We start from the raw sequence: 18706 nt of genomic DNA on the forward strand, positions 1-18706 counted from the left end.
TTTTTCTGGAGTTACGTAGAAGAGTTTCTTTTCCTTTTTCCTGCAGGTTAGGCCAAAGACTCTGATCCCGGACAGCCTCCCATTTTCTCCATGCAGAGATCAACCTTCCAAGCAACCTCCAACATTTCAGAAGGCAACAGTGGTCAGCATCAAGAATCCAACTCCTGCCCTCCCCACTGCCAATAATACTGTCAGCCATGTACAGACGTCCAGCAGCCAATCACAAAGTGTCACAGAGACGGCAGCCATCTCTTCCCTGAATAGTGCTGGGGTAGCATATGCCATTATCTCAACATCTCCCAATAATGCAATGCCCATCAACACCAGCGCTGCTGTCTCGGTGGTTAATGACAGCATTAAAGTGCAGCCAGTTCTCATCAGTGCTGACAGCAAGGTAGGTTTCATTAGAGAACTGCAGACCTTATAAATGACTTAAGTTAAGACAATATCAAGACGACGGATCTGCGTTTCTGCTTACTGCAGTGACTGCCCTGGTGAATAAAGTGAGAATCTTGTATGCCTCAGTAAATGGGATTCATAATCAAATCTTATCACTTGACCTCACTTGGCAGTCGTTAAAGAGATTCATTCCTATATCCCAGAACTGGGCCACGTAAGAGGTTAAGGGTTCGCTGGCTTGAAAGCTAAGCAAGAGAGCTTTTGCAGAATTGGCATATTCATTATTGGCCTTCAGTTGCGGTATGCAGAAGTGGCTGAGTGTCCAGAAACGTCTTTCACTGCAAACCAATTAAGTGCCCATAATGGTAATCAGATCAAGATGGTATCAAAGCAAAATTACCAGGAAACAGATGCAAACAACAGAGCTGAGGTAACTGTGAAGAATCCAGAGAGACGGTCCATAGCTTTATTTTTAATGGAGAACGTGACTCCAAACGCAGAGGTATTTCCATCATATCCAGGGCTCCTGGGTGGTCTCTTAGATGGAATGCAGGTCTTTCCTCAATTTCTATTATATTTCAATCTCATCTAGCTCTTTGCTGATTCCTGACAGGTGCTAAAGGATATAAACCGCTGTATTATAGATTATAGATCCGTGGTGGCGAACCTATGGCATGAGTGCCACAGATGGCACGCAGAGCCCTCTCTGTGGGCCCACGCGCCGTCACCCCAGTCCTAAGCCTTCAGCTGGGTTTTATAAAACCTTTTCGCTTTAGGCCTCCGCCACCGTGTGCAAAAAAAAAGGTTCAATCAATCAATCATTTTCAACTTCTTGTGGGGAAAAAAAAGATCTCGCAAAGTTGGAATTGATTGACTGAACTTTTTAGCCCCACCCAGTCTGCTGTTACCACCGCAGCCATGCCCACCCAATGGGCCACGCCCACCCAATTGGCCATGCCCACCTGGCACACGATGATACATAAGTGGGTTTTGGGTTGCAGTTTGGGCACTTGGTCTCTAAAAGGTTCGTCATCACTGTTATAGATGAAACGATTATCTGCAGATTGATGACCTACTGTAGCGTAAATCTAAATGTTCTTTCAACAACTTTATAGAGATCAAGGATACAAATTGTTCAGCCCAGGAGATGTGGTGGGGTAATTGTGACCCTTTTTTGCTGTTGGATAGTGGTGATGGTGGTTTAAGACTTAAGTCAGCCATTTCACCCCTTCACCACTCCTGAACCCCCCTCCCAATGTGGCTGTGGATCCCACACAGACTTCTGAAATGCAGATGACAATATGTCACACAAAGCAGTGGTGCAGACTTCAAGTTGACCAATGGTGGGGATAAAAATCATTATTTGTTCAGACTAATGAACAAAGTATGTCGATTGTAGGGAAGTGATAATTTTGGCCACTTTGGGGTACAATCTGTACTATATTGGCTGTGTAAACAACCAAATGATAACATTCAATAAGGTATTTGATAAAGTAGACCACAGCCTACTTCTTGATAAGATAGAAAAATGTGGGTTAGACAGCATAAACCACCAGATGGATTCGTAGCTGGCTGACCAGCCGTACTCAGCGTGTGTTCCTTAATGGAGCTGCATCTACATTGAGGGAAGTGTGTAGTGGGGTGCCCCAGGGCTCTATTCTGGCCCCAGGGCTCTTCAACATCTTCACCAATGATTTGGATGAGGGGATAGATGGGTAACTCATCAGATTTGCAGACGACACCAAGCTGGCAGGAATAGCCAACACTCCAGAAGACAAGCTTAAGATATAGGAGGATCTTGACAGACTTGAACATTGGGCGCTATCTAACAAAATAAAATTCAATGGTGTGCTGCAGCTGCCAAAAAAGCCAACACAGTGCTAGGCTGCATTAAGAGAGGGATAGAATCAAGATGACGTGAAGCGTTAATACCATTTTACAATGCCTTGGTAAGGCCACACTTGGAATACTGCATCCAGTTTTGGTCACCACGATATAGAAAAAGATGTTGAGACTAGAAAGAGTACAGAGAAGAGCAACAAAGATGATCAAGGGACTGGAAGCTAAAACATATAAGGAACGGTTGCTGGAATTGGGTATGTCTAGTCTAATGAAGAGAAGGATGAGGGGGGACATGATAGCAGTGTTCCAGTATCTCAGGGGCTGCCACAAAGAAGAGGGAGTGTAGTCAAGCTATTCTCCAAAGCTCCTGAAGGCAGGACAAGAAGTAATGGATGGAAAGTAACCAAGGAGAGAAGCAACCTCCTAAGGAGAAACCTCCTGTTTGTTAGAACAATTAACCAGTGGAACAACCTGCCTCCAGATGCTGTGAATGCTCCAACACTGGACGTTTTTAAGAATAGACTGGACAGCCATTTGTCTGAAATGGTATAGGATTTCCTGTCTGAGCAGGGGGTTGGACTAGATGACCTCCAAGGTCCTTTCCAACTTTATTATTATTATATAATATTGAAAAACATGTTGTTTCTGATCAATAAGATAAACCATACTAGTTCAGTCTAGTAGTTAAGGCACCAAGCTAGAAAGCAGGAGACCATGAGTTCAAGTCCTGCCTTAGCCATGCAAGCCAGCTGGGTGACTTTGAGCCAGTCCCTCTCTCTCAGCCCAACCTACCTCACAGGGTTGCTGTTTTAGGGAAAATAGGAAGAGGAAGGTGTGTTGTATATGTTTGCTGCCTTGAGTTATTTATAAAAATAATAAAAGATGGGATATAAATAAATAAGACTTCAGAGACAAACATGACAAAAAGTTAGGAAAATGATTTTTTTTTAAAAAAACCCCCACTTATTTTGCCATTTCCTTTGATTTAAGGGACAAATCCGTGTGGTATCTGAGGACTTCCTGGGTGTGCTACTGGATAGAATGGGAAATTGAAAAAACATCTCAGCTCCTTCTGAGATACTTCTGTTGCCAATAAAACACAGTTGATCTTGATTTGAGGGCCTTTTTCATCTTTATTGTGCACGCAGTATTTGCATTGTGCTAATTTCTTGCAAAGCAAGGTTCTGGGGACAAGAAATAAAATAACAAAATGCAAAGTGGAGATGGGACCTTCCTTTCAAAACACAACTATAATTCAGAGTCCATCATTTTCTCCTCCAGCATCCATTTCATAGAAGGCAAAACTCACAAGATTCGGAAACAGGCAACTTGACCAGGAAATGGAATAGCAGAGAATCTGAGAATCCAGATGTGAAAATTTGCTTTACGAGGCCCAGTGCAAGACAAAATTAGTAATGCTTACAGAAATCATCATATATTCCTAAAAGAACACGGATCTGTTCCACACACACAACTCCATGCCAAACACAATTCTGTATTGAAACCGAGTAACAGCAACCAGCACATCAAACTAACTCAGCAGAAACCCACCACACAAAACATAATGCAATTCCAGAACTCCAGGCTAGATAAAGGTAAAGGTAAAGGTAAAGGTTCCCCCACACATACGTGCTAGTCGTTTCTGACTCTAGGGGCCAGTGCTCATCTCCGTTTCAAAGCTGAAGAGCCAGCGCTTGTCCGAGGATGTCTCCGTGGTCATGTGGCCAGCATGACTAGACGCCAAAGGCGCACAGAATGCTGTTACCTTCCCACCGTAGTGGTCCCTATTTTTCTACTTGCATTTTTACGTGCTTTCGAACTGCTAGGTTGGCAGAAGCTGGGACGAGTAACAGGCGCTCACTCTTTTACGTGGCACTCGGGATTCGACCCGCCAAACTGCCGACCTTCTGATCAACAAGCTCAGCGTCCTAACCCACTGAGACACCGCATCCCCAGGCTAGATAGGAAAGCCCAAAAATATCTTCAGAGAAATCAGTGGCAAGCCATTTTTCTGTTGTTGTCAAAAAGCAAAGCCTACATAGAGGAAATTGTCAGTTCAACTCAAAGGATATTTTTGTAGGATGCTTACCGGACATTCAAATCTTATTACAACTTCTGTGTTTTTACGTGCTTTATTGACAGAGCACACCTCAGCTTTTAAAGGCTTTTCAGTTTCCCTAGCCAGAATTAAAAGTTATTCTGTGAGTTGAACGTGTCGTGTCTTGAAATTGTCAACACTGGGAAATACTTCCTTTCCTTTAGCTATATGCACTGGTTTATTTTCATGTCTTTCACCTGTCTCTTGATTTTCAGGTCATCATCATTCAACCTAAAGTTCAAAGTCAGACAGAAAATAAAGTGGAGATAAAGAAACCTATTGAAGAGTCAACTCAGGGACCCGCTACCAAAAAGAGAAAAGATGAAAATCCAGAGGTAAAAAGGCCACTTTATTATCTTGAAAAATATACATGTTTGTTGTGCACCTAAAGACTCCAATAATCACAATATAAAATAGATCAAAGATCAAAATAGACAAAATTGTGTATTTCTCAGATATTTTTTGTTTTACTTACAACTTTTGCTAGTGACAGCTTGCTGGAGAATATAACCACAAAATATAGCTGGGGCAAATGTAATGCGTCTGTTGTCTAGCCATAAAGTTGGGTATTGGTTTTTTTTTTATGCCCCTCCACTACTTTCTCCACACTTCTCCTTTTAGCCTTCATCCAGTTTATGTTTGTGCCTGTACTATGCTAGTCTTCTAATGAAGCAATGAGGGTGTCAATTTGCTCTTGCTTCTCCAAAATCCAGAAAATTATTGTACCAGAAGAATTCATCAGGAAGCATTATTAAGCAGACTTAGTAATTACTCCATAGAACTGGATTAACAGCTCCTGGGCAGTCTGATCTTCCTGAGTTGACGCAGGAAGAACATTCTTTTTTTTTAATAATTATTTTATTAATTTTCTATCCTTCTAATTATAATAATACTTTTATTTCTAACAGTTATCTATTTTCATAGCCATATTCAAACATCTGTTTAGTAATATAATATCCCATCTAGTAGGGCAGAGCCTCTATTTTCTTCAGTCTTACTCTAGCTTTCTTCCTTTGCCAAATAACTTTCCAAGTCAGTACTTTTAAATCATCAAGTAGTTCTTCCTCTGTTTTTGTATATATTGTTTGGAATGAGGAAAAGAATTTGGTTGAAGTGTTTTTGGAAGAATGCTCAACCCATTTATATTCATTAAACAGCCTCCATCCTTCTCCTTCAGTTTTTGTTTTCATTTCTTGTTTGTCAATATTCAGCATTTCTCCTAAGAGCTTTATCATCCATTCGATCAGCTCTTCTTCCTTATCCTCAAATGTGTTCTGAGATCTTAACAAGTACGGTGTCTTTTCCATTTCTGGTGTTATCACTGCATCTTCTAATTTTTCATTTGTCTGTATCTGTAAATTCCTTCCTTTAGGACTTCCATCTTTGGATCCATTTCTTCTAATTTTCCTTTTGTTTTGTGGGTTATTAGTTCCTTCTTTGCAGTCATTGTCTGGATTTGTAAATTTAGGTTAGAAAATTGTTCTTTTATCTCATTTGTGTTACTTTTAGTCTCATCCTGCAATAAAACAATTGTCTCTTGAATTGATTTCAACATGGAAAGAATTTCTTTCTGAGATTCATTAACATTTTCTTGTTGATATTTCAAGCTGGGAGCTTAGGAGACAGGTGTTGAAGATGATTTTTTTACCATTTAAGGCTGAGTATGGAACATTCATTTTGTTTTTGTGTGTAGTCTTTATAGTCCAGTAGGGTCCCCAACCCAGATAAGCAGTCCAAGAGTTTTGTTTTTCCCTTTTCCCAGGTGCAGTCTGCAAAACTGAAAGTGTCCAGGAACAACAAAGAGTCTTATCTGAATCTGGGCTTCAAGTCAAGTTTCCCTTAAGCATAATAAATTGTAGTGCCATCATTCTCCACTATATTGTCAGTCATTGACACTGTTTTCCAGCTTTCCAAATCCAAGCTTATTTTGCAAACTTTCAAATATTTTTTTCTAAAAAAAGTCTTAAATGTACTTTTAGTCCCCAAATTTAAAAATTATAGATCTGTATTAGTTCCAAATTGACCTTGTAGTTTTCTCTGTTTTCCCCCAAAGCAATTAATTAGCTGCTTTTCTTTTCCTGAGGGAGCAGGGCTGTAACTTCCCTTCCCTCTCTCAACGGGGAGGATTCTTTGCTTTGGGCATTCTTTTTTCCAGGAGAGTAGTATTAAGGTCATAAAAAGAGGATAAAGTCTCACCCAGTTCCATCCATGTTGCACAGAAAATGCTAGTTAGTACTTGTCTTCAGTTGTAAGCAGCGAATATAGCCAGTCTTTCCACTGCCGGTTGGGAGGGCTTCCTCGGATCCAGTGGAAGGGCCACCGACAAGGGTCCCCTCCTTCTTTGTTGCCTCTTCAGGATGACTTTCAATCCTTTTTAGGGTCCCCCTAAAAGTGGGGCAAAATCAAACGTGGAACACGGAGCCCCGTCTTTCTGCACCTGTCACGCCACAACGTCAAACTGGAAGTCCAAGAAGAACATTCTTTTTAGTGATGGGTTTAGGTGTTCATTTTAAATCCTGGGAGTTTATAGAATCTGGAAAATTTGAAGGATTCTACTGCTGATACTGTCAAATATAGTAAGAGTTGATAGAACAGAAGGGGTCCTCCTAAAATCCACTCTTATCTCTATGTGTTTTAAGTCTGTTCAGCTCCAGATTGTTCTAGTGGCACCACAGGGCCAATTGTTCAACATCCCGTCTATATGCAGACCCATCACTGTCTCAAATGAGACCAATGACTGTTGTATCATCTGCAAATTTCAAAACTTTAGCAGAGGGATCCTTAGAGATCCTTAGTCATTGGTATAGCGAGAGAAGAGCAATGGACAGAGCACATAGTCCTGAGGACCACCCCTGCTAATTGGTCAGGTTCTTAGTGTGATTTTCCCTATCTTTTGAAAAGCTACATTTGAGGAATTTCTGGAATGATGGTATTGAATGCCAAGCTGAAGACATCAAAAAGGACTTTTGCATAGGTCTTTGGGGATTCAAGATGTTGCAAGATGAAGTGCAATATCAGACCATGCACAGTCTTATTGTGCTGAGGTAACCCAGGAGTAAATACAGTAAACAGTGGTTTGTATTAAATGGTGGTTTATATTACAATATCTACAAATATACTAGAAACAACATTCATACATGTGGTGATAATTCAGCAAACTCCAATACACAGCAATTACAGCAGGAAATGGACAAGAGAGAGAACACAGCAGCAGAGCCTTCCCTTTTATACTCAGGCTCTTAAAGGGATACAGACACTGGCTGAGTCATTCCTATTATTGTATCAAGCACCTTATGTTACATTACATCATTACATAAGCTGTTTAGCTATTAAATTAATACCTTGACATGCCATGCGATATTGGCAGCAGCATCTGCCGATCTATTTGCTCGATAGGCAAACTGTTAGGGGCCTAATATAGCAGATCTATGATGATTTCCAGGTGGGCCTAACCTCTCAAAGATCTCCATAACTACAGATGTCAGAGCAACCAATCTATAGTCATTTAGTTCCTTGATGGAGAGTTTCTTGGGAACCGGGATGATACAAGAGCATTTGAAACAAGAAGTGACAATAGCACGTCTCTAGTGATGTATTCAAAATACCAGTGAAGGCAGTTGTTCAGCACAGACTTTCAAGCACGAAGGAGTTACTCTGTCTGGGCCTGGTGATTTTTTGATCTTTTGCCTATGAAATAGACCTCACGCATCTTATTTTAAAATCACCAGAGGTGGGGGCCCAGAGAGTTGGAGATAGGTGTAGGAGATCTGGCTATTGCTGGTGCATCTGAGGTGGGGTAACACAGTGATAGATAACAATGTTCTCCTCTCAAACCTATAGTAGAACACATTCAGGTTATCTGCCAGTTGCCAATTCTCTTCAGTGACGGAGGGAGATCTGCTGTAGCCAATTATATTCTTCAGGCTTCTCCACACATTTGCTAGTTCATTAGCTGAGAGCTGATTTTTCAGCTTATCTTTGCTGCCCTGATTTTCCTTATTAATATGTTCCTGCCCTGATTGTACAAAAATCTATCTTCTTTCCTGTAGGCCTTCCTTTTGGCACAACGTAGCTGCTTGAGCTTAATCATTGCTTTTTAAAAAAAGTATTGGCTTAGGCATTTTTTTCACTATAAGACTTTTCCGCATAGAATATTTTTAGTGTTGCTTCTGTTCTGTGAAATCTGTTCTACTTGAGATAAAGTTCAAACCCGTTTTTTAAGAAATCATCCTGGTAGCACATCAGAGCAAAAACAGGCATCTGCTCTCTACACAGCCATTTCTGGCCAAAGGAAATGTTTAAATAGAAAGTCTTAGATACTAGGGTACAAATAGATATGAAGTTATTGGCAAAAAAATAAGTCTTTAAAACTGGTTGTCTAAGAACACAGCCACTTTCCAAATTGACAAACAAAATTGATCAGTTTGATGCCATTCTTAAGAAAGGCCTACTCTAGAGTAAGATTTGAGTTATTGGATTCCAAGGCCAAACATGGGCCCTTTTGTTACAATATCATGGCTGGATGTTTAGATATCTAAAATCTCTACTTGAAAGAGCAGCCCATTGAATCCTGAATTGCAACTGTCCTGTTTTCTATTGGACTCTTAAGATATACATTATTAGCAGAACTGCTAAGTTTAGAGACAAGAATGTTTGGCTAAGAATCCATTATATTGAATGGGCTATCATATAAAGATGATATATTTATCTAAATATTGACTGTCTGTATTAAGCACATGTGTATTTTAGTATTGCATTTTCCTGTACCTATTTTATCTTGGAAACAGACTTTGTATTTAACCTTTATTTTGAATTTTTGATATGATTGTGAGACTAATCAATCAATAAACTATTTCTGTCTGTCTGTCTGTCTATCTATCTATCTATCTATCTATCTATCTATCTATCTTTATAAAATCAACAGTTTCATTTTGCGTTTATCTCTTATTTCTGTGGTGGCGAACCTATGGCACGCATGCCACAGGTGGCACGCAGAGCCCTCTCGTCACCCCAGTCCTAGGCTTTCAGCTGGGTTTTGTAAAACCTTTTCGCTTTAGACCTCCGCCGCCATGTGCAAAAAAAAAAAGGTTCAATCAATCAATTTCAATTTCTTGCGGGGGAAAAAAAAGATCTCGCAAAATTGGAATTGATTGATTGAACTTTTTAGTCCCACCCAGTTTGCCGCTACCACCGCAGCCACACCCACCCAGTGGGCCACACCCATCCAATGGGCCACGCCCACCCAGCGCCCGACAATACATAAGTGGGTTTTGGGTTGCAGTTTGGGCACTCAGTCTTTAAAAGGTTCGCCATCCCTGTCCTATTTGAAAAGAAAAAAGATGTGCAGTTCATGAATCATTGTATTGTTTTTAGATTGTAAATGGCATTATTTTATTAATAATACCACTTAACATTCATACTGAACTTTGTAGCAGTTCGTTTATTTTTGGCTAGAATGTCTTACAGCAGTATTGAGAGAAAGGTTAGGGTTATCTGGGTATTACAGAAGGGAAGATTCCACAGCTGTAATTTATCAGGTTCTCTGGTAGGTTTATAGCAGAAGTCAGATTTTAATAAAGGTTCTCCTCTCTTACAAATTACTCTCTGTGCCAACGCACTAACACTAACCTATTACGATTACTAACCTAGTAATAGCTGTTACTATTATTGTAACTCATTATTTTGTTACGGGGTAATTCCAAATGCATAATTTGAAACAATACGATATGTATGCTCTGCCTTAAATACAAAGCCAGTACAAGGCTCAAAACAACACAACACAGAGACAAACCATGTTTTCGTAATTGCTATGGACGTTTTTGTAATTGCTATGGACGCAGTGGCTCAGTGGGTTAGGACGCTGAGCTTGTTGATCAGAAGGTTGGCAGTTTGGCGGGTCGAATCCCGAGTGCCACATAGCAGAGTGAGCGCCTGTTACTCGTCCCAGCTTCTGCCAACCTAGCAGTTCGAAAGCACGTAAAAATGCAAGTAGAAAAATAGGGACCACTACAGTGGGAAGGTAACAGCGTTCCGTGCGCCTTTGGCATCTAGTCATGCTGGCCACATGACCACGGAGACGTCCTCGGACAAGCGCTGGCTCTTCGGCTTTGAAACGGAGATGAACACCAGCCCCTAGAGTCGGAAATGACTAGCACGCATGTGCAGGGGAACCTTTACCTTTACCTATGGGTAACATGGAAAGAAAGAAAGAATCTAAGCTGGCATGCTATCTCAAATAAAGTGTTGATAGGCCAACCAGGTAGAAAAACACTGACTTGGGAAGAACTTATTTACAAGAGCCAGAAAAATCCTACCCCCTTGGCCAAGAGCCATGTTAATTGACTTCATTTAATACCCACCTAGAGATACCAAGGTCTCCTGCCTGCACCCTGTTCACATCCGCACGCAGGTAGTCCTTGACTTACAAACATAATTGAACCCAGAATTATTGTCGTAAATTGTGCCATTCATTATGTGGATCATCGTATGATTGCGCCTGATTTGATGACATTTTTTGCGGTGGCTGTTAAGTGAACGCCATGGTTGTTAAGCAAATTCATTATCCACAATGGGCATTTTTTTGCGGAAACTGGAAGTAAACATCAATTTCTAGTACAAAAGCTCTAAATTGTGGACATGTGAACATGGAATGCTCCAAACAGCTATAAATGCAGGCTAGCTCCGAAGCACCCAAAATTTGATCGTGTTACTCCAGAGGGTTGGCTGTCTGAACTTAGAATTTGGATCATAATTACATTTTAGGGGCTCTGTCATAACTTCAAACAATTGCTGAGTGACTGGTTGTAAGTCAAGGACAAGCTGTCTGTAATTCCCCCTTGGATTGGTGCATGCTGTACCTTCCTCCATTTCTAGCAAATAGTCTGAATCTGCAAGGATGAGGTCAGGATTTACCTAAGGCTTGCAACAATTATCAAAAATAATTTTTAAAAAGTTTCTTTCAACGTGTACAACAAGAAAAAAGTCAAAACGATGCGTCTGCTAACGGCAATGGAGGTAACGGGCAGCAGGGAGAAAGTGGAACTGCTTCATTCATTCTTTGCACCTCTCTTTACACAAAAGGGGGAAAAGAAACAGTCCAACCTAACAATAATAGTATCTGTAAAAGTCAGATTAGAAATAGTTTGTTTTAACTGTTCAGTCGTGCCTGATTCTTGGCAACTTTATAGGCAAATGTTCTCCGTGCCACCCTGACAAGCACAGCTTCTTTTGGATGTTGGATGTTCATCTTTGTGTCAGCTTTGATGGTATGAAGCCAACAAGTTCTTTGCTTGCTCCTTCTTCTTGATCCATTGACCATTCCTAGCATCACTGCCTTCTCCAATGAATTTGCATGCATGACATGGTCAAAGTAAATCAGACGTAGTCTTGTGATTTTGGCTTCTAGTGATTTTTTCGGGTTTTATACAGTTCAATACTTCTATGTTGGCTCTTTTGGCTGTCCATGGTATACGCAGTAATTTACGACAGCATCGCAGTACAAAGGCATCAATTCTTCTTCAATTCGCCATTCTTAGTGTCCAACTCTCATACCCATACATCATTAGAGGAAAGATTATTGCTCTAATTAGCCTGATTTTTATATTGATATCAGTATCTGCTTTTCCAGGTCTTATTGATATTGACCGTTGAAATGCAGCCTAAGGTTATCTTGTGTTTGAGTTCAGATATAGAACTGCCATCTTAAACAGTTGTTGATCCAAAGAAGATAAATTCTCGAACTACTTCAATTTCCTGCTTCTTGATTTTAAATGTCTCATATCCATCTGCAGCTGTTATCATTATATTTAGCCACTGTCAGATTAAGAATACAAGTCAAAACAGGCAAGAAAATGGTAAGACAGCACCTATCCATTCTAGACAAGTTTAAATCACCAGGACCAGATGGATTACATCCCAGGCTCTGAAGGAGCTCACAGACGTGATCTCGGAACCACTGAACCATGTCTTTCAAAGATCCCGGAGCACCAGGAAACTACCAGAGGACTGCAAAAGAGCTGATATGGTTCTAATCTAAAAACGGGAGGGGAAAGTGGAACCAGAAAACTACAGACCAGTCAGCCTGATATCAATACCTGAGAAAATCCTGGAAAAGTTAATCAAGCAGCACATTTGTCAGTATCTAGAAATGAACAAGACAATTAGTAGAAGTCAGCATGGCTTGTCAAAAACAGATCATGCTTAGACACATCTTATTTCTTCTTTGACAAAGTGACTCAATTAGTGGATAAGGGAAACCCTGTGGACATAGTTATTTAGACTTCAGGAAGGCATTTGACAAAGTAGACCGCAGCCTACTTCTTGAACAATGTGGTATAGACAGTACCACCACCAGATGGAATTGCAACTGGCTGACCAACCACACTTGGTGGGTAATCCTCAATAAAGCTACATCTACATGGAGGGACACATGCAATAGAACACCCGAAGGCTCTGTAAAAGATTTAGATGAGAGGATAGGAGGAAAATTCATCAACTTGAACACTGGAACCTATTCAACAAAATGCAGTTCAGTAGTGAGTAAGATTTTATACTGAGGCAAAAGAACCCCAAATCCACAGATATAGAATAAGTGATATCTGTCTCAACAGCAGTAACTGTGAGATGGACTTAGGGATACTAGTGGACAATCATTTAAGTATGAGCCAGCAGTGTGCTGTAGCTGTCAAAAAAGCCAATGCAGTCCTAGCTTTCATCAACAGGGATAGTATCAAGATCATGTGAAGTATTATTACTGCTTTATACTGCACTGGTATACTGTATCCAGTTTTGGTCACCATGATACAAAAAAGATGTTGAGACTCTAGGTACGCAGAGAAGAACAACAAAGGTGATTAGGGGACTGATGGCTAAACCCTATGATGAATGGTTGTGGGGGAATGTCTACTCTAGTCTAACAAAGTGAAGGACTGAGGTGACATGATAACAATCTTCCAGTATCTCAATGGCTGAGTGACTCTGAGAGAGGAGCAGGTCAGCCTATTCTCCAAAGCACTGAGAACAAGACAAGAAGTAACAGATAAAGCTTTTGAAAGAGAGATCCAAGCTAGAATTAAGGAGAAGTTTCCTGTCATTGAGAACAATTAATCAGTGGAACAGCTTGCCTCCAAAAATTGTGGGTGCTCCATCGCTGAAGATTTTAAAGAAGGGATTGGACAGTTATTCATCTGAAATGGTGTAGGATCTTCTGCTTGAGCAGGGGGCTGGATCAGAAGACCTCCAAAGTCCCTTCCAACTCTGTTATTCAGTATTCTGCTACCTCTATTGCCTTCTTAGCAGCAAACATCGGCACAACCTAGCGAGCATCCCTCATCTTTCCAGTATGTTGTCCTACCTCCAATATAAAGAAGCAGACTTTGACTTTAGAACACCCTAGATCAGGAGTATGCAACCTTGGGTCTTTTATGACTTGTGGACTTCAACTCCCATAATTCCTGAGCCAGCCATGCTGAGGGAAAAGGGAGAGGTTTCCAAGCTGAGCCATGCTGGCTCAGGAATTCTGGGATTTGAAGTCTACGAGTCATAAAAGAGCCAAGGTTGCCTACTCCTGCCCTAGATGATGTAGGATCTTGCTTTTTCCATCCAGTCTCATAGACATGGTGTTCTCAGAGTCCTTTTTTGGCCTATCAGAGGGCGATGGACCGTGCTTCAGATGATGCATAATGTGTGTGGGTGAAGGAAAATAAAGCCCGACACATATTCTATTAAAAACCTTTAATCACAAAAGAAAAATATATATAAACAAAGAAAGCTAACCGACTACATCCTCTCTCATCAGACAGTAAAAAGAAAAAAATGTAAAGACAAAAACTAGAAAACTTTTTATGCTTGCGCACACAGCAAAACTAACTCATAACATAGCTAGACCACATGACATTCACTATGGTTACCAGATAGGTTATCAACATAGGTGCAGAACAGAAGGAGATGTACAATTAGAATTGAGCTTTTCGGACGAACTAAAAAAAACGTGCAGTGACATAGATAATTGAGCCCAGAATTATGGCCATAAACTGTTGAAGTCATAAGCTGAGGCATCATTTGACCAGACCTGCTTTTTTTTTGCAGTAGTCATTAAGTGAATGCTGTGGTCATTAAGCAAATGCCACAGTCATTAAGCCAAATGGGCTTGGTTTCTTTTGCGAGAAACCAAATGTAAAAGCTGGAAATGGACAAAAAAGTCATAAATCATGGTTACATGATTGTGGGATAGTACAAACGACCAGTTGTCAAGCACCCAGAATATGATCATGTGACTGCAGGGGGTAGGGGTGTCATAATTCAAAAATGGGTTATAAGTAGCTTTTGTGTGGTCCTGTCATAACTTTGCTCATAAGCAGTCGTAAGTTGCAGACTATCTGTGTTGATTGCCCAGCATTGAGTCATACTATATAAGACTTTAAACAAATATAGTCGGGCTAAATTAATGACACAGGGTTCACATTAAATTCTTGTCTGGATTTGCAGCATAACGAAGCACTTTCCCTTATATTTCCAATCTCCCTTTCTTCCATTTCTTCACTCACATTAAACTATTTGACCACCAACATTGTATTCTTTGTCATATTTCATCACCCTGTGCTTATCTTAAATGATCTCACAGTAATGTGGGGCGTCCTAGCCTAATCCTAATGTTAAAAAATAGTATTCCAAAGCCTTCTATTTACCTGCCTTCTATTTATGGATGTGTTGATTTAGCAGGAGTCTTCGTTTTGGTTTATTGCATGTTGATACCTGGGGTATAAAGTTGAGGTCTGCTTCTTGTTTCTCCATTTTTATGGATGTACTAAAGAAACAAATGTATATGATTGTCTTGGCATTGATAAATAAGCTTTGGGTTAATTTATTTTGTTCCTTGAATAAGCTTTAGTTGATTAACATGCATTTATGCAATTAGTGTAATTAGACCTAACTGTGTAATTAGTATAAGCGCATGTTAACAAGAACTAGAACATATGATTACAACATGATTTTTTATATATATAAATAAACATTACCAAATTATTCAAAGACAGATATGCTGCTGATTTATTAAGGCATTTATTGATATTTTACCACACCATGAAACAACAACAGCAAAAAAAAAAAACATAACTATGCTGTTTTTTTAAAGGAGAAATTAAAAAGTAGATATAATACCGTAGGTTCTGCATAACTCCAACTGGATAACAGAAGAGCAAATAATCTACCACACTTTGCAACATGATATAATGGTTGAAAAAAGAAACAAATAAATGTTTACTTATTTAATTTGCATTGTCCCTTAGAGCTGCACTTAATATTCACAATAGTGGAGTGCACTGGATATTTCTGAATCCTATTTTGGTCTTACTAACATGGTTGTCATGGAGTTTTAATCTTTTCTACCTCTGCTTTTCCTCACTGATTCCCACTGTGGGGGAATTGGAGAAATTCGAAAAGTAGAATTAGAGGGGACATTTTGGACCTTGGACTCCAATCCCCGCTTTGTGCATAAACTAAAACTAAAACTTTCCAGACTTTGGGTGAAGAGAAATTCCTATTAAACCATCTCCCTTTATTTAGTTCAGCTAGTGAAATGTATTGATCACTAGGGATCTCTGTTCCATTGGATTTTACTTTTATATCATTAAACACTCTGGGGCAATAGAAAACTTCGGTGTGACATCTCTTTAATTATCTCCCCATTAGGAATATAAAGATTTCTAATTCCCTCTTTTCAACACGTAGTCTTGTTGCATCTTTGGGAGTGATATTTAGTACGAGAGAGCGCATTCAAGGTTGCACCTGACTAATGCAGAATATAGTGATGGGGAACTTCCTAAGTAATGCTGATGACATTTTTCTAAGCGCTGATGACTTTCCATTGTGTCTGATTGGAGCATTGACCTTCTTGACCCAGTTGGAGTAGCTCTAGTGGGGCATGCAAGGATTGAGCAAATTTGAGTTGCTGGGAAATGCCAAACAATATGGACAACAAGGGAAGAATATCTGAGGCTTGCAGTTTCTGTGCAAAGTATTTTTCCTGCCTGAACTACACCTGCTCCAAGTACAAGCTTGGTTCCTTATTAAAAGGGAAAGTGAAAAGGCTTGGTAAACAAGTGTCTACACTGCATCAGGCATCAGAGAAGAAGAGAGGTGCCTGGACTATACAGCTGAAGCTTGCCATGAAGTACTGTGGAAGTCACAAACGAAGGCGAATACATGTGTCCCGGGATCCAATCTGGGTCGGTCATCTGGACCAGAGGCTTTATCTTCTGAGCTTTCAGACTCCTTCTGGAGCCCGTCTTCAGGGAACTCCTCTCTAGCAGAGTGTGTGCTATTCTGTGTGTGGTATTTATGTGTGCCTCTGTTGCATGTGGCTTTTTAGATGCTGATTGAGGTGTGGCGATGGCTGGCTTTTAAGTCGTTGGCTGTGGTTTGCTTGTACTGCTCGGCCCTCACCTTCTAAGTACTTGATAGGCTGGTGGTAAATCAGCACTCCTATGACTATGGAAGTCACTTGCATTTCCATGGTTCAAAGAATCCCAGGATCCAGGCTGTGCTGGTGGATGATTAATCCACGCTAAAGAAATGAAGATCCAATGGCTTGAAAACCTGTAGTAGAAAAGTATCTGCAAAGCATGAAAATTTCTACCAAATCAGGATATCGTTGCCCTCTCTTGGAATTTCTTTCTAGGCCAAAACCTTTGGGGTATCTAGTTGCTCATGTTGCCTTACAATCTGCAAAGACACAATTACAGTAGCAACATGGAGAGTAGAATCGCGTCCTTGGTTGTTTCTTGACTGTTTTTCCAAGGCCTTGCATGCTCCACCTAGGAGGCTTTTTCCTCTAGCCTGAGTTAGTGTGCTATTCATCAGGGAAGATATTACAATATTTCAATTACATATGAAAATTACATATTCAAAGAAATTGAATCTGTAGCTCATGTTCCATTAGTATCCACTTTATACGCAGTGACAATTTCAACTCTTAATTTCAATTATTAGAAATTCTACTCTCCCTCATTAGGAGGAGATCACTTTTTCTCTTTTAAGCAACCAATTTCTAGATGCATAAAAGGCAGCGGTGAAATTTGTATATGTAGGTTACTTATAGAAATTGGTACCTTCTTCCCAGTTTTGATTTTCTTGGTTTTATGTCATTTTTATGTATGTACTGTTTTTTAATGGTTGCATATATTTTAAGGTAATTGGTTTGATCTTGGATCAAATCATAATAATAGTCGTCATAATAATAATAATAATCATCTAACAATTACAATAAATTGAAGATTGTACAAGATACCAAAAATAACGCTTCTTTGGGTAAATTAGAAATAAACAAAAAGTCAAAGAGGATATAGCTTTGCCATTTTTGTTTTCTAAGAATGACTGTGGAGACCGGATGTACATTTGAGAACAAAATGGTGCAATTGCCATATTTTTTAATATTTATTTTTCATAATATCAAAACAAAAAATTAAAGATGTGTCTGTGTGCATTAATAGCAGGAACTGTCACTCATAACCCAATACAGCAGGTCAGAGAGGCACATAAAATACTGTATCAAACCGTTGTTAGCTAGTAATTTTAAAAATACTAAACATCTGAATAATTTTATTTTGTTTCATATAAGGATGCAGATAATATAGAATATTTGTGGCAACTCTTTGATGGACTGACATAAGGCCATCAACTACTGCTATGCAATAATCATGGATTATGAAGTTCTTTATGTGAATAATCAAAAGATGCAGAAATAAGTTTTTAATTCACTTTATTTCTTCTCTAGAAAATTGCCTTTATGGTAGCGTTAGGCCTGGTTACGACTGAATACTTGGAAGGTAAGAATGCTTATCTTACTAGCAAAAATTCTTCTGTTTTAATTATATTTCAATATAATAAAAAAGATTATTTTGTAAAAGGAGATTGGAAACCTTAACCTGAAGTGTTTTATAGTATTATTAGAGTTAGATCTCAAGGGAAAGAACTTGAAAAATGCAGCACAGCTCCTGTTAGCAGCTCTTAAATATGAACCCTATTGAGTCATTATTAAGATGAGTAAACTGATTGTGCAAGTCATTATCACAAATAACTAACATTTTATTTATAAGTCAGATTTCTTTTGCATCATTAGAAGTAGACTATGCAAACATGTTAAAAGTAATAACTCTGCTATGCATACTTAAAGAGTTTAGGATTAAAAATTCAAGATAGCTGTGTGGACTTTCCCTCTTTTTCTAAATAAGGTTAGAAATGAGCTAAATGGATTGAGTTTTTCTATTCACAGTCTTTCCCTCCTTCTCTCTGCAATGGACAGCTCCCTTGATATCAGTCAGAATACAATCATGGCATACCATTGGAGAAATTGGCCCTAGGTCAGAGGTC

General features: G+C 39.5%; 1 protein-coding gene across 1 annotated transcript in view; it reads left to right on the forward strand.

The window, feature by feature from the left end:
• The window catches only part of PHF21B (PHD finger protein 21B), a gene marked incomplete at its 3' end in the record, with an annotated part of 201776 nt that overhangs the window by 157846 nt on the left and 25224 nt on the right, over positions 1–18706 (forward strand). Inside the window, exons 5-7 of the mRNA XM_081331942.1 lie at positions 47–394; positions 4555–4674; positions 18111–18162. Coding sequence (XP_081188068.1) covers positions 47–394; positions 4555–4674; positions 18111–18162 — 520 coding nt within the window. The remainder of the gene's footprint in view (positions 1–46; positions 395–4554; positions 4675–18110; positions 18163–18706) is intronic.

This window comes from Vipera berus (assembly GCF_964194415.1).
Source record: "Vipera berus genome assembly, chromosome: 6".
Lineage (NCBI taxonomy): Eukaryota > Metazoa > Chordata > Lepidosauria > Squamata > Viperidae > Vipera > Vipera berus.